This window comes from Anser anser, assembly GCF_964211835.1.
Source record: "Anser anser genome assembly, chromosome: 1".
NCBI classification, from domain to species: Eukaryota; Metazoa; Chordata; class Aves; order Anseriformes; family Anatidae; genus Anser; species Anser anser.
The window spans coordinates 48,470,136-48,492,022 of record NC_139720.1 but is presented as its reverse complement, the minus strand read 5'-3'; the positions used below and the strand labels follow the sequence as shown (position 1 = coordinate 48,492,022).

General features: G+C 45.4%; 1 protein-coding gene across 1 annotated transcript in view; it reads left to right on the top strand.

Annotated features, from left to right (window-relative positions):
• Window positions 1–3,215: 3,215 nt before the first annotated feature.
• PLXNC1 (plexin C1) overlaps window positions 3,216–21,887 on the top strand; it is a 71,885-nt gene continuing 53,213 nt past the window's right edge. Inside the window, exons 1-4 of the mRNA XM_083821496.1 lie at window positions 3,216–4,495; window positions 14,473–14,595; window positions 17,549–17,683; window positions 19,709–19,809. Of these exons, the coding sequence (XP_083677622.1) occupies window positions 3,545–4,495; window positions 14,473–14,595; window positions 17,549–17,683; window positions 19,709–19,809 (1,310 nt within the window). The 5' untranslated portion in view covers window positions 3,216–3,544. The remainder of the gene's footprint in view (window positions 4,496–14,472; window positions 14,596–17,548; window positions 17,684–19,708; window positions 19,810–21,887) is intronic.

Genomic DNA, 21,887 nt, shown 5'->3' with positions numbered 1-21,887 from the left:
CTTATCCAAATTTTTGTAGTACTTTTAATGAAAACAGGATGAAAACCTACTCCCTTCCTTGCTCCTTTTCTCTTTCCCTCTTCTCCTCCCTCCCTCCCTCCCTCCCTCCCTCCTTCCCTTCATTCCTTCTTTCCCTCCCCCTCCCACAATACAGGAAGCATTAATACCTGTGAATATTTTAATGTAGGCAAATATGACTAGCAGATTCATGAATTCAGGCCAATCTCCTCTACCTTCATTTGTATTATTTGCAGACCTTTCAGAGTTAATTGCTCATTTTTTGCAATAGCGATAGGAATTTCCTCAAGGGTCACAAAGGAGTCTGTTCTTGAAGCTGACATTTCCTCGCTGTGAAGACCATCTAAAAACGCAAAAGTGTCAGTAATTTTTAGACTAAATGATGCATAAAAAAAAAAAAAAGGTGAAATCCAACATTGCAAAATCAGTTTCAGTAATCAAATGCAGTTACTCTGCAAGGAACTGAATCCTTATCAGCAAAGATTTTTGAAAAGCTGCCCAGCATTTCCTTTTTATTTAGTCAACATTTAGTTACATTACAAAATTGACTTAACTATAGAATAAGAAATGCAGTTTTTTCAAATATTACACTAAGGATAAAATGCTTTACCGATAAATTTACCGATAATTGAGTAATGTTACCTGTCATTGCTTTATAAACAGCAGGTTATTTATCCTTTGAGAAAAAAAACATTTCAGAACCAAGCTAAGGTACCCGTATGCATTAAATGAACTGATCAACCCAAATCTTAATTGGGCTTGGAGTTCCAAAACAGGAAAAATATCAAAGTTAGGCTAAATAAATTAAAGAATATAAATCTCATTTATTGACTAATATTTTGTCAGATTCTCTGTGCAGTCATAACCGCTGAGAAATTTAGCATGCAGATCAGAAATAAGGAGGAGGGAATTAGGCAGCTGATCCACAGTGGGAAAAGCAATCATAAGTTAATTCAGGATGTGTTCTGCTAATATTGATGAAGATCTAAAAGAGAGCTCTTTGGAGTAAAGGAGGCTCATTTTGCTTCCCTAGATTTTTTAGAAATTTAGGTTGGAGTGCCAGAGTTAGCCAGCAAAGCTTTGTAAAATGTAAGGCTAACAGGCAGATGCCCTTGTTTGCCCCTTCTGCAGTGACTGAAAAATAAAACGTAGCCAACAATAGCATACCTGTACCAAATATGGGACCAGTGACCAAGTCAGTACAACAATGTGAATTGCCACTTTCTGTTTAGTTTTTCTAAGAGTATTACAAACTAATTGCACCACTTTCCGGTCTTCTGTATTAAATAGCGATTATTATACTCAGCAACATTACGAAATAAACCCATAGCCCTGCTTTCTATTTCCATAACATCAGTAGAAGCTCAGCTCTGCTGGTATCCTCCCGGCTACCTCTGGAAGGACGGGCTGAAGACAAGAGCTCCTGTTTACTTCATGGCTTTGAAAGGAATTGAGGGGACTCTGACACTCATGGGCAAGACTTCATGCACTGGTTTTCTGCGTAAAGCCACTTCAGTGGCTCTCAGAAGTGTACACAAAATTCAGTGTTGCAAGACGAGGACCTGGTTCCAGCTGCTGCTTCCCTGGGAAGAGGAAAGGGAGGACAGAAACAGAAAAGCGATGCAGGCAGGGATGAGTCGGGAGAATGGGGCTGACTGCTGTCCAGGGAGCAGGGGGGATGCAGCCTCCTGCCCTGCCTGGGTAGCACCTGCCACCCCACACAGCCAGGCTGCTCTCTCGTGACAGCAGCCATGTGCAGGCTATCTTTCATGGGTCCTAGAGCAAGCAACATTTAAGGCAGAACATTGCTGTCTTGGTTGTCAGGGGCGTCACCCATTGAACCAAATCAGTCACTCCGTGAAGTACATGTGGCATATTTTACACAAAAACCCAGAGAAACTGGTCATTTGGTCAGCCCTGAAAGCCAACGGATGCAGAGCTCAGTGATTTGTGATGGGAGGGATGTCCACAGAGGGAGACGTTGCTGGATGTGCTCTGTGGCAGTACCAGAGGTGCCTTGCAGGTAGGAAGTGGGTTCGCTCTCCTGCAGCGTCACGGTTGTGAGCACAACGAGTCACGGCAGCACATGGTGCACTCGTGTGACACGTTCAGCCTCCTTTGAAAAGCTGCGTAAATTGTGTTTCTGTACACAACCTATTTTGGTGATGTTGGCACGATGGTCTGTAATACTTTGTTTACCTACTGACAAGATGACAAGAAGTTCAGTCCCGCGCAGGGAGCTGCAGGCTGTGTTTGTTAGCAGTATACCTTTGCATCTGACGAGAAAGAACTCGTGCAATGATTCTCTTCTACGCTCCCTGTACATGTTGTGGATCTTTGACACGTTTTGTAGTCACTGTGTGATAAGCAAATAAGTTGTGCAGGGTTTTGGATTTGATGGGTGTATGCATCCTAGCCCCTGATTGCTGCAAGCTGGTAAAATATTTTTGCTGACCACAGCAACAGCAATTCTTGCACAATAATTCTTGTACAGAAATGGAGAAAGATGATACAAATTTGCTAACTGCCCCGCACTTCCCACCTGGAAATATGGCGCGCGACTCATTAGCACAGGGGCTACTTTTGTTCTAGTTCTTACTTAGTCCTGCTGTAAAGCCACTTTGGGGCAAAGGCAGTGTAAATGGAGGGTCAGTGTTAGAGAAGTGGCCTCGGCTTGGAGAATTTTGTGAATGTCCCCTTCCCAGTAGAAGCGGCCATGGGCCGTACGCCCACCCTCACACAGACTTCCCAGAGGCACCCAACGGAGAGCGCAAAAATGGGTCTCTGACACCTTCCATAACCCCCTTTCCCCACAAAAATCTGGAAGAGGACCGCTTTCTGCCAGCCGAGCACGCCGCCCGCCCGCCCCACCTGGCGGGGCGCGCACCGGGGCGGGCAGGGCCGGCCGAAGCGGGGCGCGGTGCCCACACCCGGCGGGCTCTTTGTTAGCGAGACCGCCAGCTCCTGACGGACACCGGCACCGTCCCTCGCGGGGCTGCCAGGCGGCGGGCCCGGAGCCCTGACGCCGGTGCCCCGAGGAGGTGCCGGCCCCGCGGGACGCCCCGGGGGCGAGGCGAGGCTCCGGGGGGGCTCAGCACGGCTCGGCGCCGCCCGGCGCCCCGCCTCGCCCCCTCCCCTGCTTTCCCTCCCCTCCTTCCCTTCCCCGCCCCGGCCCCCCGCACGCCGGGCGGCGGGGCCGGCTCCCGCCCCTCGTCCGCGGCGAGGCGGGCCGGGGCGGCGGGGCGCGGAGCGGAGCCGAGCGCGGGGAGGGGAGGGGAGGCGAGGCGAGGCGCCTGGGCAGCCCTCCCGGAGGAGCCCGGCCCACCTCTCTCTCCCGCACAGGCGCCCCCTCCTCCCCGCCCCGAAAGAGGAACTCCCCGCCCGCCGGGCCGCGGCGGAGGAGGGAGCGGCGGCGTTGGCGGCGGCGGTGGCGGCCGGCCGCGGGCGCAGCATGGCGCAGCGTCGCCCGCCGCCCGCCGCCACCTAAAGGCGCCCCGCGGCGCCGAGCCGAGCCCTGCCCGCGCCCATGGCGCCGCCGGCCGCCCTCGGCTGGCTGCTGCCGCCCCTGCTGGCGGCGCTGGCGGGCGCCGGCGGCCCGCAGTGCTTCGAGCTGCCGGGGGCCCCCATCGACAACATCGAGGTGAGCGGCGGCGGCGTGCTGGTGGCCGGCGGCAGCTGCCTCTACGAGCTGCTGCCCGAGCTGCGGCCGCGCCGCCGCGTCCCGCCGCTGGCGGAGGGCTCGGGCTGCGGGGAGCCCCCCGGGGTGCGCAGCAAGCTGCTGCTGCCCTACGAGGAGGCCGGCGGCGGCGGCGTGCTGCTGGCCGGCTGGACGCGGGCGTCGGGCAGCTGCGAGGTGTGGGAGCGGCCGGCCTACCGGCAGCGCTTCAACCGCACCGAGGTGGTGAGCTGCCTGCCCGGCGGCTCCACCGCCGGCGTGGTGTTCCAGCAGGCCGGCGCCTGGTACCTGGCGGTGGCGGCCACCTACTCGGCCGGCCGCCGCGAGGCGAAGGAGGACTGCGAGCCCTCCGAGTCGGACCAGACGACCGCCATCACCGTGCGCCCCACGGACTCGCTGCTGCCCAGCGAGGAGCTGGGCATCATCAAGTACCACGTGGAGCCCCTGCACTTCGTCGACGCGCTGTGGTGGGGCGGCCACCTCTTCTTCCCCTACTACCGCTGGAAGGCCAAGTCCGGCAAGGACCCGGAGCCGCCGAGCATGGCCGTCCTGCACCAGCTGCAGCCCTCGGAGCGCGGCTTCTCCCTGCGAGGCCAGGTGTATTTGGACTGTGGGTGCAGGAGCCTCATCGTTTCCTCCAGCCTCATCCGCCAGGGAGAGAAGGGCTGGTGGGTGGGCGTCTTCAACCACAGCCACAGCACCAAGACCTGGAACGCCACCGCCGTCTGCATCTTCGGGATGGAGGAGATGAAGGAGCAAGCCTGCGCCTCCACGCACTTCGCCGTCAACGAGAACCACTGCGTAAGTCTGGCCGTCGTTTTGCTAAGCTTTCGCCCTGCGTGCCGGTGTTGTCGCTGGCGCTGCTTTTGCCGGTGCTGCTGTGCATGACTCGAGGGCCGTCCCCGGCGAGCGGACCCGAAGGCGCGTGAAGTTCAGGGGAACTTCAGAGCCGTGATCGGCTTTGCGCATCAGCCCTCGCTCCGGCAGCCCTGAAGATCTATGCAGCGCTTTCTGTTTCTAAAGAGACGATCCCTTAACAGATCCTGGAGCGTTCTTCCCAACTATGTCTCAGGAAGGATGTGTCTGAGGGAACACCTGAGGGCATCCTGGGTCAGGCTCAAGACTCAGGCTGTTCACTCAGTGCGCCCTTTTCTGCCAAGAATTAGTCATACCTCGTTGTATTTTCCATAGAGCCTAGATAAAGCATCTCCTACCTTATTCTGTGCATTCACATCTCGTGTCATTGCAGCTACATCAGAAATGGAAAAAAAGCCTATCGGTTTGACTTTTGTGCGCTGGGCTGTGCTTGTTGTTATGCCCATTGCTTATGAGTTATTTATGCTCGCTGGCTCGGTGGTGGGTGTTCTCCAGACCTCCCAGGACTGGCCTTTCTCAAGAGGGCCCACAAGCCCCCCCAGACAAGCATGCACAGACAAGCAGACAGCAATAGCCAGTATGTCTTTGTTGTCTCAGTGGTTACATTTTCAGAGGTAAGCGGTACCCCATGGAGATCCCCTGGTCACCTCCTTCTGTAACACTTCCTCCTTTGTGGGGTGGCCTGTGCACATGGAGGGAGGGTGGGCAAGGCTACCTGCTTTGCTGTGGCCTTGGCACCTAGTAAAGAAATGTGCTAAAAAGGAAATCTGGGAAGCTAAAAATGTAGTTCAAGACGAGAAGGTGCTTTTGCAAGGCCCATACGTGCTTTCAGGTCACACTCAGAGTCTTTTCAGAGCTGTGGTAAAAGGAACAATACTGAAAAGTATCAGGGAGAACCACAGGGGATCGAGCAAGCACCGTAAAGCAAGCCGTATCTTTTTGCAGCTCCAGAGTCTGCAGCTTAACCCCTTAATCCTTACGCTGTTATGACAGGAGTTTGCTGGAAACTCCTTGAAAGAAGTGTAGTAGTTTCTCCTGGGCGACAAAATCTAGCCCACAGCAGAGCAGAGTGCCAAGATTCTTCCAAATAAAAGCTACCAGAGGGCACATATGATTCAGTCTGCACGTTTCCCTGCTGAATTGCAACACCCTTGCCAGTGTCAGAGGATGTCATTATGAATGGGAACACCCATTTCACCATGTGGGTGAAACAACTGTGCTGAAGTAAATAGTGGAACTCTCACAACAGAGCCAGAGCCAGTTCTTTGACATCCAGTGCCAGTTTGTAACTTAGTGCGTGATTATGGTGCTCTCACAAGGCAAACTTGCTGATTGAATCTGAAGTCTCGTCCTCATCCCAAAATATCTGTTTGCTAGTTGGATTTGCAGTTTGTATTCCTTATTTCTAATTACTCATGGGTTTTCTTCATAAGGTGCTTTCTGAGCATGCAGAAGCAGAGAAATGAAACCTCCCTGGGCAGCAGATCCTTTATAAGCACTTTTCAAAGCCCTGTGCTAGAAATTCCAGAGGAGTCCCTGGGAATTCACAGGGTGAGGTAACACATGTCAGGTGAGGCAGATACCTCTCTGACCTATGTTCCTCTCGATCTCCTTTCTCCATCGCATCCAAATGGCTGAATACGAAAAATCAGTGATACGCACATCAAAGGATCTGTCTGATTTAGATCAGACTTCTGTTACTCCAAAGTTACTTTCGTAACCTAAAAAGCTTGTCTCCCTCCTGGAAATGTAGATTATATTTGGGCACACAGTGCTGGGGAATCCCAACATTAAAAATGACCAAAGTGATTGCCTGACATTATGTCCTTAACTACAGTGATGTCATTAATCATGGTATTTTGGCACAACAGTACGTACAGTTTACCACTGATGGGAAAATGGTATTTTAATATTTTGTGAGATCGCAGGACATCGGGGTGTTGTGTAGTAATACGACCTGTAACGTTACATGACTAACTGTGTTCCCTTTTTTAAGCTAATGATATGTGCTTATAGTTTATAAACATATAAATAAATGCATCTAGTTCAGCTGTAATATGTTTTTTATAGTACAGAAGGTTAGGCTAGGCTAATGCAGAATACTTTTGTGGATGACAGGCCCATATGCTGCTGCTTCTGGGTTGTTTGAGTCCAGATCCTTCTACTGTCTCTCACCAAATCATGAGTCCCTGTGAAAGTGGAACATACCCTTCTCTGACTCAGAAGCGTGCAGAGTACGGAGCTGGCAGGAAGATAGCGCGCAGCGCGTCAGACAGCACACAGCATGCGAGGAAGGTGTGTGCCATCCCTGGCACGGGCTGTGGCCAGAAAGGGCTGCTTTGGAGCACAGAGCATCAGGAGCATGTTGTAGAGGGCGCGTAGACAAGCAGCAGCGCTTACGTGTGCCTCTCTGTCCCGTCTTTTGAAGACAGTGTCGGTACAGGGGAAAAGAGTGCGTTATAACATTATGATCGCCTGGAATTCAAGTCCTGGATGGTGTTTGTGGCTGGTGGAGCTTGTCAAACATGATCCTGACTTTTGCGTTGAAGATGCTAAGCGGTGTAGTGTGCTGCGGGTCTTAGTTGCCTTTGCTGGGTGCACTTGAATTGTAGAGCTCAGATGCGGTGTGATGAGGTGTGTGTGCACGGACACGTCCTGTCAGTTTGTGTAGGGACTGCAAATACAATTTCCTCACTGCAGGAATACAGTCTGTAGTAAGAGTATGTTAGGGATCGGTGGCAGTTTGTCTTCCGATCCTGTCATTCCTCACATTTCTGTAATTACTCTGATTACTTTTAGGCAAGACATCCTCATACCTCTCTGTACCCACGCGGCTGCTTGTGCTTGCACTGTGTTGGCACTGTGATTCTGAATAGCACACTGCAAGAGGGGCTTACCCGGAGGTGTTTGTGCTCCTGACTTCCCTGCCGTGCTATTGCTGCATGCCCCACCGTGAGCTCATTCCTGTAAGGTACCGAGCTTTCTGGCCCTAGCCCAGTAAAGCACTTAAGGGCATATTTAACGTTAGGCATGTAAGTAGTTCTGTCTTCTTCAGGGGAGATGCCCATGCATTTAAGGTTAAGTGTGAACTTGAGTACCTCACTGGATTGGTGCCAAATTGCTTACCGTCCTGTAGGAACTCATTGTAGGTGTGTGATCTCTTTGGTCTCGGATCACGACTTAGGCCAACGTTGACATTTGCAGTAAGATTATATGCTGGATTTAACTCTGTCATTCAAAATCAGTAATTTTTAAGATCTTTGCTTACCAGCTTTATCAAAAAGTATTTGACTCCTACAAATTCTTCGGAATCTCTGCTTATGAGAAGAAGCTAATTCTGCTTAATTTCTTGCAGTATGCAAGAAATGCAGTGCATAGAGCATTTTGTCCTACTTGGCGGTGTTTATTCTGGGTGTATGTAACATTGTATTTCCAGAAACATGATGTGTAACTAGCAAGAGAAAAATGAAGTCTTAGATGAAGCTGTGAAAATATTTTGCAATTTTGTATTCAACTTGTTTTCCTCTTATCCATATCTCTTCATTTTGAGTATATCTGCTTACATACACTGTTGAGGTGTATGTTATTGAACTTGATAGCATAAACTGTGTGTACATAAGTACATCATCTTCACGATTTCCATAGTCATTAAATCTGAAATTGGCAAATCTTATTCTCAGTTTCTTTTCAGAAGTGTGACTGAGCACTAACAAACATTTTGGTAGGTCATAATTATAAAGTAGAAGCTCCTTAGCCAGGACATACAAGGCACGCTGTAACCTTTCACAAACTTGTTCCAGTAGCTCATGAGCTTTAAGAAAGGCTTTGCTTCTGTTGTTCCGTGGCTGAACAGGAGCTACTAGAATCTCAGATCTCTCCCAGAGATCCCAGGATCTTGTGGATCACAGATAAGCAGATGTATTAGAAGAGTGCTTAAATGAGGTAACATCAACAGGAGAGAGTTATAGGAAATTATCTAACTGTAATGAGAAATCTGGAAATTAGATTCGCAGTTGAAAAAAGTTGCATGGTAAGGAAAGGGCTCTGCAATATTTGAGGGAGAAAATCCTAAAAAATGAAAATTGGCTGAGACGGTTGCTAAATGATAAGATATTTCTGTTGAATTTTCATCTGCTGTTTAATGCAAGTAAGGATACATAACAGCCTGTTCTTTGAATTTTTGTGTTATTCAGTGGGTGATAAGTATGTGAGTCGGTACGTGCTCCTTAATTTATCGAGCATAATTTGTAACCCTGGGACAAATCTTAGCTGGTAGAATCAGGTGTTGAAGTCACCGGAGTTGCATCAGTTTAATCATGACCATTAATTTGCAGGAATGACATTTGAATTTGTCTGGTAACTCATTCCAAAAGATTCATGATCTTTTATTTAAGGGGAGATTTACGGACTTGTAAATATCATTTGGTATCAAAAATTGACCCTGTAATTAACTTTCCAGTGGTAAAGTCATCTCCTGTGTATTACCAGGCTGCTAGTATTTCATCTGATGTTTGACAGACTTATCGAATTAACATTTCTAGAGTGAATATTTCCGCCCAGTTGCAGTGAATTTCCAGTTTCGGTTTGCCCATGTTTGGTGTGGGAAGTAAGCCACACGAGACTTCTAAATTCTCACATTACCAGTAAGAAGAAGAGTTGCTTTTGTCGTCTGGCTTCACGAGGTGTTCTGAGTGAGAACTTTTGAGAGCCTGGGGACTCCTGGACAGAGGACTTCTTCCTTGGGACCAGAGAGTCATTCGAGTTGGAAAGAGCCTCAGAGGAGGTCTCCAGTTCAGCTTCCTGCATGCAGCAGGGTCAGCTCCGAGATCAGACAGGGTTGCACCGGGCTTTGTTCTGTTGGAGCTTGAAAACTCCATGGATGGAAACTGCACAACCTATTCTGCAAAATTGTCCTTATCATGATTTTTCTTATTTAAAGTGTCATATCCACTGGAAACCTCCCTTTTTCAGTTTGTGGACATTATTGCTTGTTGTCCTGCATGCACCTTAGTAAAGAGCTTGGCTCTGCATCTCCCATCCCTCTGACACCGTGTATTTCTCCATGTCCTTGATAAACATACTGAGTAGGACATGTCCCAGGGTAGGTTCCCCGAGGAATTCCACCCGTAACTAGTCTGTAGGTAGAGTACAAACCATTAACCGATATCCCTTGAGCCTGATGATCCATCAAGTTTTTGACCCATCCAGCAGTCCTGCTGTATAGCCTTGTAACATCTCAACTTGGATACAAGAAGGCTGTGGGAAATGGTGTCAAGAGCCCTGCTAAAGCCAAAGTAAATGACACTGTCCTACTGTCCCACTGTCCTACCCTCCTCCACAACTCAGGTCATTTCATCCCAGAAGACAATCTGGTTGGTCAGGCATGAGTTATCCCTGTTAAATCTATGCTGGCTTTTCCCAGTCACCATCTTCTCCTTCTTGTGCCCTGAAATGGCTTCCAAGATTTGCACCATGATTTTCCCAGGCAAAAAGTGAGGCTGACCAGGGTGTAGTTCCCCAGGTCATCCTTCTTGTCCTTTTTGAAGATGGGTTGCAATGTTTGCCTTTCTTCATTTGTTGGAGACTTTCTCTGATCTCCACAATCTCTGAAGTATGAGAGAATGACCTTGCAGTAACATCACTCTCTCAGCATCTTCCTACAGATCCCATCTGTTCCCTAGAAATGAGATTTCTTAAGAGACCCCTGGCTTAATCCTCTTCCGATACTAGTAGTTTCACTCCTCCTTGAACTCTTAGGCAAAAAGGCCTGCAAGACCTTGCCAGTAAAATCAGAGCTTTATCTGCATCCCCTGTCAATAAATCCCCTGCCCTATTCAGCAGCAGGCCCACCTTGTCATTGTTTATTCTTCCATTGCTCTTGTGGTAGTAGAAACTCTTCTTGTTGCCCATAGCATCCTTAGCCAGTTTCAACACCGGGTGAGCTTTGGTTTTCCTGATGCTCTCCCTATATGTAGAGACAGTTCCTCCTTGGTAACTCGTTCCTGCTACCACATCCTTTATGTTGTTTTTCTGTGTTGTAGTTAAATCATGACTTCCCTACTTATCTAGCCCATCTCCTGATATGTCTGCTTGTTTTCCTGAGTTTTGTGCTTGTCCCAAAAGATTTGACAGCTTTCCTCAACTCCTTTTCCCTTCAAAGCTGCCTCTCGAAGGGATCCCGCTAACCGGTTCCCTGAACAAGCTGAAGTCTGGTCTCCTGAAGTCCAGGGGTCTGTACTCTGCTGTTCTTTCCTCTCTGCCCTCAGGATCCTGAACTCAGTTATTTCACAGTTACTACAGCAGAGACTGCCATTGATTATCACATCTCCTTTCAGTTCTTGTACTTGTTTGTGAGTAGCAAATCCAGGAAAGCATCACCCTTCACCGGCCCCGTAGGACTGACAAAACCTGGGGTCCTATCTCCTTCACTTTGCCCCCAGAGCTCTGTAGTCCTGATTTGCTCCAGGCAGCGTCTTAGGTGCCCATGTGGGTGTGCAACAGTGGGTGGTAGTCTAAGGAATGGAAAATCATTGGCAGTCTCTCTGCAATGTACTGGATCAGGGCCCCTAAAAAAAGAAACCCGTTTTAACAGCAAGACTGTTTAGCAGATGTGTGCCTTCATCTCTCACAGAAGGGAATCTCCAACCACTGTCACCCACCACTTCCTCTTGCTCTCTGCTAGTGCTCAGTTCAAGCCCAGTTGGTTTCAAAGCCTTCTTTAATGGAGCTTGTTCTCCCTCGTTGCTTATTAGCGCGCTTCACTGATTCTGTAAATTCAGAACTGAGGGTGGAGTAGGAGCATTTCTTCTGCTGCAAGAAGTCACACGTTTCTAGCCTCCCGTGTCTCAGGAGCCTCCATCAGCCTCTTCCACGAGAGTAGCATCTGACTGTCCCTCCTGCCTTGCAGCGTGAGGCTCAGGATCTTTCTCCATGAAGACCCTCTCATTTCCTGCCGCCCTCCCTCATGTTTTGCAGTTTGCACACCTGGGTTTGTCCTCCCAGTATTGCTATGCAATATACCACTTAAAAAACCTGATGGAAATAAAATTTTGGAACAGTTCGTCTCCTTGATTCCTAGCCATAATAAAGGCTCACTGCATGCACCAATATTTGTTGCCCTCTGATGTAGTAACAATTGATGGAAGAGTTTGAAGGGTGGTGAAGTTCAGAAGAAGAATGAGTTTCCATAAGATTTTTCCCTCTAGGAAAGACATTTTTGTATTGGAAGTGTTGGCTATTGCTATACAATGCTCACAAGTTTTGTGCCCTTTTGTATAGCTGCACCCATTTGTTCACTCTGGATTTGCAAACCCTTAATTTTTGCCTTTTGGCCAACTGCAGTATGTTGAATGTTGAGTGAGCTAAAATGCTGCCCTTTCCTCTGAGGTGTGCAATGTAAAAGAATGAAGAGGAAATCAAGACAGAAACTAGAAGTGGGAATGTGATTGCTGCAGCTGGAATCATACAGAGATAAATCTGAAAAAGAGATGCAAAATATGAAAGGAGTATAAATACCTTTCATGCCAATAACCAAGCAGCATAGAAGGGTTGATCTTAAAAGCAAGATGCAAGTTAAGTCGAGATCTCTAAGCTTACCTGTTTATGTGAAGATTTTGGGGAACATTACAATAAAATAGAGGGGTGGAACTGAAGAATTTACAAAAAAAAAAAAGTCTTCTGCGGCAGTACTGTCTTTTCTTTTGCATTTCTAGTTTTTGAATGAGACTGGAAGTGTTACAGCGTAGATGACTGTGGAGATGAATGACTCTTCAAGTATAAGGGAAGTTTAGACTGTAAATGTGTTTTAGGGCTGGATTTATCTGTGAAAGAAAAAGCTCGGGAAGGCCCTACAGTGCTGTAACCCCATTAGTCACAGTGGAAGAAGTAAAAGGGCTTGTTAAAAAAATAAATGCACTTGGAAGAGGGATGACAGAAGGGTGAAAGCAGCAGCTGCACCCTGGAGGGAATGGGCATGCTGGAGAAAGAGGTTGCAAAGGAGAGGAGACATTTTTTGTTGTGACTGCCCACCATCTGAATTCCTCCTCTCCGTATCTGTATTAGCTCAATGTCGCATTGACCCTCCCTCTAGCAAACAGAGTGAGGGGAGGAGGCTTCCACACTTGTCAGTACCGGTTCCTCAGTCAGATGAGGAGGATGCACTGATATGACACTAGTTCTTTTACTAGTATGTGGGTCAAAATAAAATCTGGCAGCAAAGCTTTTCAGAGACTGGGTGAGTCCTCCCCTCTTCTGCGATCTTATTGTATGGAGTCTGCAAGGAACTTAGGGTGGTTTGTCTTCCTCATGCTGCTGTACGGTGCACTGAGAAAAAAATCCTAATTGTCTTGGAAATCAAAGCCTGGAACACTTCATCTCCTCACTCCTTGGTCTGAGCGAGGGCTCAGTGTCTGCACCAGTGCTGGAGTTTGTTACCCTCTGATCTAATAAAAAAATGAGTTAGCTTTTTCCACTTCAAAATGCTTGCAATCAGGTTTTTTTTTCCCATATATAACACAGATCTCCATGGTACTGAAGTCTCATACCAAACTGGGTTTTATTGAAGTTCTGTGCCAGTACATGACAGTTCCTATGTCTTCTTCCTGTTGCATTAAAAAAAAAAAAAAAAGATCTTTAAATATGAAAGTTAATCAAGTCTTCTTTTACTCCAAGTGGCAGTTCTTGCAAGCTAATTAAAATAATTCAGATGACTGAAAAAGATTTTAATTGACTTAGGATTGCTGTTCAGAAAAAATGTATTTCTATATGGGAAGGCTTTTTGGGGTTAAGCCATCATCCTAGCATGCAGGAGAGCTGGATTCAGCTGTTACCATGTTAGAGATTTGCTTCATAACTTTGAGAAATGCATTCACATTTCTGCAAAATGTGGATTTTAGAGGTCCCTTCTTACACTGTCTCTTGTGTGTTAAAGCAAAATAAGTTCTCAGAAGGCTCCTGTAGGTTTAGGGATCTGTCCTTGAGCCTGAAATTCTGGGCATTTTATGCTGATGTATGGGGCTTGTTCCCAAAGACATGGTTCTGCCTGAGCTCTTCTCCCAATCCCTCACACAGTAAGGGCTTCCTCCCAAAACTTGGTTGTCTACGGTAAAGGTGATAGGTCTGGGTTATTTGGCTTGGGGTTTCTTGTTCCACAAAATACAGGGATTTCCTGCACAATTTTTTCTTTCATGAGCTGCTTTCACACATTTGACTCTTAACTTCATCCAGTTTGGACAGAGAATTGTAGGCAACATTTTGATTTTAAAGTTCATGGAAATACCTTTTTGCTCTCCCTGACATGAACTTTATGCTGCTTTACATAATTTTTATATTTATGTAATAAGGTCTCAACTTCCTTTAGTGTAAAGCAGGAAACCATGCAGGCGGATGAAGCTCTTCATTTTCTGACATGAAAAAAAAGGCTGTGTGTTTGAAGTCTGCTTTCTCCAGAACATTTGCATGCCTTTAAAAGAGGTTACTGAGTGTATACGTAGCCCTTATAATACATGATGTCAGGTGATGGGAAAACATGGCTTCATTGAGAAGTACTGGCAATCCAGAATAGGTCTGGGGCCTTATGTCCCCAGAAAGAGAATTTTTTTTTTTGCAAAGTAATGTGCTGCTATTAGACTAAATTTGTGTCCCACTGAGATCAGTGGTTTAGCTGCAGAATATGTAATCCCTATCATGGATATGACCAGTTGCCATGTATAAAAATGTAGTTTTATGTGACATTTCCAAAGATATGCTGCTCTGAAATTCTGCCAGAATAAAAATGTCACCCACACTATTTTCTGAAGTTGAGTTTTCTGAGAATCTTTCCAGGGATTCTCTTTTTTTTAATTAACATTTTGCAGTACAGGTGAATAGTTTTGTAATGATTTTCTCCTATATCTGATTTTCAGGAGGAACGATCAATCAAGAAATCACCTACCTTGATTCACTCTGGATTAGCAGCTGTTTATGGCACAGTTGTTTTAAATCAGATAGTTCTCTTTCTGGGAACAGATGATGGACAGTTACTGAAGGTAAGTGGAGTGTGGGAATTCCTCCCTTCTGCATCAGCTACTACCATGCTCAAATGCAGTATTTTTTCCTATTGTTTAGACACTGGATTATAAACAGATATACCACCCTGAATCTCTGAATTTCTTTTTTGTTAGTTTGTGAAGTAACTACTGTATTGTTACTTGGAGAACAAGATAACTTCCAAAAGCAATTATGTACCCTGTTTAGAATTCATGGAAGCATTTCATTAATCTGCTAATGCCCACGGTAATCAATTTATGGACTGTGGAGTTCTCATTTACTCTGTCTTTTGTTTACTTCTTTGCTTTGATTTTCTGTTAAGTGAGGTAAAGAGCGTGGCTGTCCCCTCCAGTTGCTCCAGCCAAGGACCGCTGGGACCCAGCCCGGTGCCTGGGGTCCTAGGGTCTCAGCCCAGGCTGGGGATGTGGCTGCTGCCTTCCCCTTCGCAGGTCTCACCAGCAGCAAAGCTGAGCACGTATCTAGAGACACATGGGCTGCCTTCAGCAGCACTTACACACGGGCCTCATGTAAAACACAGATACAGACAGATGAGGCCCGTTCCTCCTCTCCAACTGGTACAGACGGAAGGTCACTGGTGCAGGCACACACAGAGCGCTCTCCAGGTTCACAGGCACACACAGGTGTGGATCCTTCAAGTACCGGCATGGCTGCTCTGTCTGCCTAGCACCCGTGACTGGTTTCTGGGCCAGCTTACCAACTTTATGGGTGGCCTACTGGCTGGTGCAGCCTGAAGTTTGCTGCACACACACAGCACTCACAGACTCGTCCCTCACGCACACCGCATTCATAGGTCCCCCTGGGCGTACCAGCACGGCCCCCCTGCCCGCCTGATACCGCTGCCTAGATCCAAGGTGCCCGCTACTCGCTGCCTGGTCCAGCTTAAAGTTTGCTGGCAAATACACAGGCACACCCCATGCACACCAGGCTGGGGAAGACACAGACACGTGGCCCCCTCCAGCAGCCAGCACCAGGCACAGGGGCTGCAACCTGCAGCCCCACTCCAGCCGCTGGTGCAGAGCCCGCACTCGCCTCACCCGCGCCGGCCCCCCCCAGTAGCTGATTTGGGAACACAGACCGCCTCCACCCCGTGGCAGGGAGCAGAAGACCCCACTCGCTCCAGTATCTGATGCTAGGACCCCACTCGCCCCAGTTGCTGGCACCACAGGCTGGGGACAGCTACACCCCCCGCCTGACGCCAGCAGCTGGCACTGACGTTCCCTCAAACGCACACAGGTCTGGCCAGGAGCTGGCAAGTAGTCCTTGCAGCGTGCACGCTGAGGGACAGTATGAATATGCACAGAGAGAGTCAAGGAAAGATTTAATGAGGAAATATGAGAAGATAGGACAGACTGTGGTGATCAGACGCAGGACTTGGCCAGACAAGTGCACTGACAGGCCCCGGTACATGTGACAGGCCCTCTTATACCCTTTTAAACCTCTCCCCACCTCTTTGTCTCTCCTGCCCCTGCACATCCCTGTGGGTTTGCAGAACTCTGCAGTTTCTGCACCCCTCCCAGTCTCCGTGGCTCTCCCGGTTCACAATCTTGTCAGCTGTAAAGTCCAGGTTGACCTTCCTGGAACCAGAACCTGCAATTCAATAGCCCAGAGACGAGTGTGACTGGGAAGTTTTTGTCTTGTGACTGTCTCCCAGATTAGAAGTCCTCTATCAGATAACCCTGCTGGAATAAAGATTCCCACGTTGTCTCATGCCCTCATCGATTTCTATTACTGACCAGACTTGGTTCCCATCACTGCCTCCCTTTTCCTTGTTGCCTTGGAAAAGGTCCTTGACCAGGTACTGTTAAAGGAGCAGACACTCTCCTTCTACAAACCCTTTCATTTACCAGTGGAAATATTAAATATTGGTAGATTTGGGGAGCACAGCAAAAGAGCATATTTATTTGTTTGTTGGCCTGTATGATGTGAATGGCTGTCCATTAGAGAGAAAATTCAAGGCTCATTTTGCCTTAGCTTCTGAATAGTTGACCTACGCTAGCTTAAATAAGTCGCTTAGAAGTGAAAGTCATCTTATCTCACTATGAAACTTTTCAACCATCCAGCCAGAGGTCTTTTATGCTTTATTTTTTTCCGAGTTTTGCTAGAATGTGTATTTCCTGTCTACACTGCAAAGGATGACTCTAATTTTTTGTTTCTATTGCAGACAGTTGGAAAGGAATATAATAAAGAGCTTGAAAAGCTTTTGTCTATTTGATCACACTGTGCTTTTGGTAATGAAAAACAGAATTGAAGTCTTTCATGTCTCCTTAGCACAGTAGAGACCATGAACGTGACCTTGTTTAGTCATGTTTATGGAAGAAACTTGTATCAATGTTAGTGTGCTTATTAACTTGCAAAATAAAGTTTCTGTGGTCTCTAGTTCTGTTGAATTTGGTGAGAAGGGTGATGGAAAACTACCGTTGAGCAGAATAAGAAAGAACCACTTTAGATGTGTACTCACAGAAGCCACAAAGAAACTTCTGTCTTGGAGACTGTTGTCAATTACTTGCATAGATCCACTTTTACATTATGGGTACCTGGATGTTAGTTTGTTTTCTGAGGACTAGTACTCTCTTCTCCACTCATAGGAGTACTTAACACAATATGATGGGGATATAGGTGTCTCTTCCATATTCAGTTTCTGTGACAGTCATGAATATACTTGGTGAGTGGGATGTTTCATACACTAAAGCAGTGCCAGGTTCAGTGCAAAATGTGGCTGCTGTGTATGTTGTAGAAATTCTGTTCTGATGGTCTTTTCTTCCATCTTTCCACAGCGTGAGACCCAGTGCAGTAGGTAAACAGTATCAGGGCACAGTAAATCATCTCAGAGACCCTGGTGTAGTTACTGAAAAGACAGAAATTAGGCTTTTGGTTAAAATACTAACTGATCAATAAAAGGGTTTGTGAATAATTTTCTTTCATGTGTTTTAGGCTATTCTTAATGAGGATATGGAATCTAACTGCCCAGAGGTTTTATATGAAATTAAAGAAGAAACCTCTATTTTCCCCAAACTTCGACTTGATCCAGTAGATAATAACTACATCTATCTGTCATCTGCCAATAAGGTAAGCACAGCATTAAAAATAATAATAATAAAATAAACTGTTGCTCTAAGGATTTCTGACACTTTAGAGGTGAAGCATCAGTATGGGTCAGAGTCCAAACTTAAACATCCAAACTGCAGTTACCAGCTTTATACCTAAGACTGGGCTATGTTCTCTAAGTTTTGGTTGCATTTCTGCAGAGCTCAGAAGAGCTTCTGTTTCCATGGTGCTGCCCACTGTTGTTCTGATCCAGCAAAGCCCTTAATCCCATGATTATTTTATGTCATTCAATCAAGAGAGGCTTTTTTTTTCTCTTTTTTCCTGGAGGCTGGAATCATGCAGAATCAAGCCTGGAGGTTGCAAACAAAACTTGTAGACTCTTTGGAGATTGAGCTCCTCTGAAGTGGTAATCCAGGTATTGGTAGGCCAGGGCTTGCTATTCAATTATGCATTTTCTGATGTGGAGAAATTTCTTAGTTCGTGAGAGATGGGTTTGAAGTCTTAGTCCTGATGAAGTCAGTGATAAAGTTCTCACTATCTTCAGTTAGGCCTAGACTTAACAAACAAATAAACAAAACAACCCCAGAATTAGAAGTGGTTAATGTGTATGCATAGTGAGGCCAAGAAGTCCGGCAATCCCTGGAAGCTGCTGCGTGTGGGCATCTGAGTCAGAGCCGCATCCCAACAGTGGCTCCCAGGAACCTGTGTAGTCATTGCAGCATGCCCAGCAGCGGGGCTGCTGAGCATCAACTCAGCAAATTCCGTTGTCTCGCCAGCAGCTGGGAAGATGGAACTGAAAATATAAGGGCTGGCTGTCCATCTTAGCCGGACAGGATTTTACCCAGCACTTGGTTACCTTCATTTACATTACAGTAAGATCCCTTCTCCAGCAGTGGACATACCATTTTAACCTGCCGTCTGAGAGAGTGGGTAAGTTGGTGGGACAACTCCTGACTGATACAAACCATCTATCACAAATGCAGAAGGTTTCAAAATTTCTGTCAAAAATATATGTAAATATTCAAAGGAAAGACTCGCGTTTTCTTTGGCAAGAGCAACTTGTTACAGAGGAGCAACGGCTTCTAGGAATAAATGCCTTTCTGATCATCTCTTGTAGCTTAAATAAGGCATCTACACTGTCTTTTTTTCTACTTGCTAGTCGTCTAAGATGTTGTCTAGTTTCTGAAATTAAATCTCAAACACTTTCAGATAAACTGAATTTTAAAATTTGTAGTTGGAAAAAGTAAATGCAGTTCTGCAGAAAGCTATATATCCTTCTTTCTGTTCACTAAACATAGAAACTTTTAATTTTTACAGATTTGTAAACAAATGGTTTGAATCAGGAACATTTTTCTTATTAAAATTATTAATTAGCACTGTTATTAATAGCATTATTGTATTTGTAAACAGCTTTCTCTTTTTCTTTTTCCTTTCCTTTTCTGAAAATGGCTGACTAGGATATTCAAGCTGAATGTACAAGTATAGATATATACAGTACAGCCACAATTATTTATATTTGCTTATTGAAACAGCATTTGCTTGCATGCATGCTAAGTAGTTGCATGCGCTTGTTCCAGTGTGCACATGCAGTTACCTGACATGTTGATGTAAACACAGATGCATTTTGTTTTGCGCATGCATTTTTGGATGCATCTTCATCTATCATTTAAAAATTTCAGTTCTGATGAGAGGAAAACTATGCTGCTAAGCAGAGCGTTATTTGTAAAATACGCCTCTTTTCTATTATTACCTATAACTCACTATGCTAATCAGTCTTTCCTGCATTACTCTGTCCATGCTGGCCTTTGAGTAGTACAACCAAATTGTCATTGTCAGAGGAGTTTCATCATCTGATGACAAAATGCAGTGTGTGTAAAATAGGCCGCATATTTCTATCCAAAGGTCTCCTGGCAGAGGGGAGTCTGTAAGGAAACTTCCCTGAAGGGATTGTGCTTGGTTGCTCTCAGAATTTTAACGGTAACCCTCAATTTCCCTGTTTCTGGAGGCTATTTTAATTCAGCGTATTATTGCATTCTTTGGTTTTAGGTGAGAAGAATACCAGTTGCAAATTGCAGTAGATATGTTTCCGAGCAAGAATGCTTATCTGCAAAGGATCCCTACTGTGGGTGGTGTTCTTTGAATCGAAGGTATTTTCTGGTATTTTAGCCTTGCATATAAAAGCAATGCATTATTACTCAGTGTACATTTTTACAGGCTTGGGGGTATTCAGCATCAAGATTGTATCTACTGAACTTTTATGAAATCAATCATAGCCATAATTACGAGCGACTTTATTGTTATGTGAAAAGGAGCTCTGTACCTTTTAGAGCCTATGTTAACCCTCAGACTTTTGAGATCTATCCATAAAATGTATGTTGGGCTAAAAAGAAGAAATTGCTCTGGTTTTAGAGCAGATAGTTTTGCTTTCTAAATTGATTGAGAGAGAAAATTGTATACTCATACCTGAAGCATCTTAATAGTTGCGAGTCTCTTGCAGGTTAGTAGAGGGAAAGAGCGCTCAGTTGTCTTCAATATTCACAATTCCCTGCTTTGGATCCACTGCCTTTGGTTTAGGCTAGAGGAGAATTAGTTTCTAAGTACTTCATCCTTGCATTTGAGTGATTAGGTTTGCTGCTTTCGTTGAATCAGGTTTTAAAGCTACTGCATGTCTTTGGCCTGGATTTAAGGAATTCCTGGGTCATCGAGCCTAGTCTTGGCAATTGCAAGAAATCACATAATGTAAACCCACCATAAACTAATAGAGCTCCATCTTAAATTTAGATAGGCTTTTTGTCCCGCTTGTTCTGATTGCATGGCTATCCAAGTGTTTATTTTTTTCCTGGTTAAAATCTCTCTGTTCATTTTTATCACACATGTATCTATGGAGAGGTTATACTTGTTCTAGTGCCCACAGTGCCTTGGTTTTCCCTGTCCCTCACATTTATTGTCTCCCTGGTTTTGCAGTCCTGTTCTTCACTTTCATTATGCTGTGCTGAAACAGCTCTTTTCACATAAGGCACTCCTTTCTTCAACTCCATTCCAGTAGATCTTCTGTGAAGTTTTTATGCATCCTTTTAAAATAAGGATGGCCCGGGCTGTCAAAGTGTTCCACAAGAGATTTCAGCTTGTTCAGTTGTCTTTAATCCCTCCCGGTCTGTCCAGGAAGCACCTTACTTTGTGTGTCCTGGGATCATAAATGTCTTTTTCATGACTGCATCACATTGATGGGCCACAATCATCCATGATCGAATAAAGCCCCCAGGCCCTTCTGTTTCTCTGTTTTCTTTCCAACTGATGAGTTTCCAGTCTATAGCACATATGGGTTGTGAGATTTTTATTGCTGTAGGTACATGTTCTTGTACTTGTGCTTTGAAATGTCATCCCATTTCAAAGTTATCCAAGCTTTCCTGTGTGGTAGTCTCATCCTACTCTGCATGGCAATGTTCCCAACGTTGTATCATCAGCTGATGTTATCAGTGTATACTTTATTTTTATGCCAGTTCATCACTGATTAAAACATGAAGTAAAACTGGTTAAAAGATTGATTTTTAAGGAATTCCACTAGTAACCATCCTTTAAAAGGTTAATACAACTCATTTTGGTTTTGTTTCAGTGTTACCATGATTTTGCTGAAGATTTGCTTCTTTGTGTTTGCAAAGGTGGTTATCAGAAGAGAGTAGGTGTTTATTCTCTAGTGTGCTTTCTTTTGTTTGTTTTTTTTTTTCATATCCTCTTTTCCTGTCTTATTAGAGACTCTATAAGTTACAGTGTTAAGCTTTTCAGGCTTCTAGTTACCTTATAAAGAGCTTACAAATAACAGTTTTCAGTCAGTAAATCCCCTACTTAGTAGGGGAATCACCGTAAGTTTCCACCCAGTTGAAAAAGAAGTAGTTTACTCTTTTGGAGAAAAAACGAAGTACTGTAATATGGATCTTCTTCAACACCTACATATTTTTTCGTTGTTAGCACTTAGCATCATTAAATGTTTTTGTGAAGAGAGAGCTCTAATTAAAGTTTTAGAAAAAGAGGACGTTTTTAACAGATACTTTTATCAAAGTCCACTGTAGAAATATATTCCATAATATTTTATTCTTTTTTGAAAAAATGCACATGGTGTTGTCACAAAAGTTTTTATTTTGAATTAGAGATCAATTATATGTTTTATACTTTCACTTGAAAATAAATTTTATGTTAAATACGCACCGAATTTTTTAAATAAAACTTA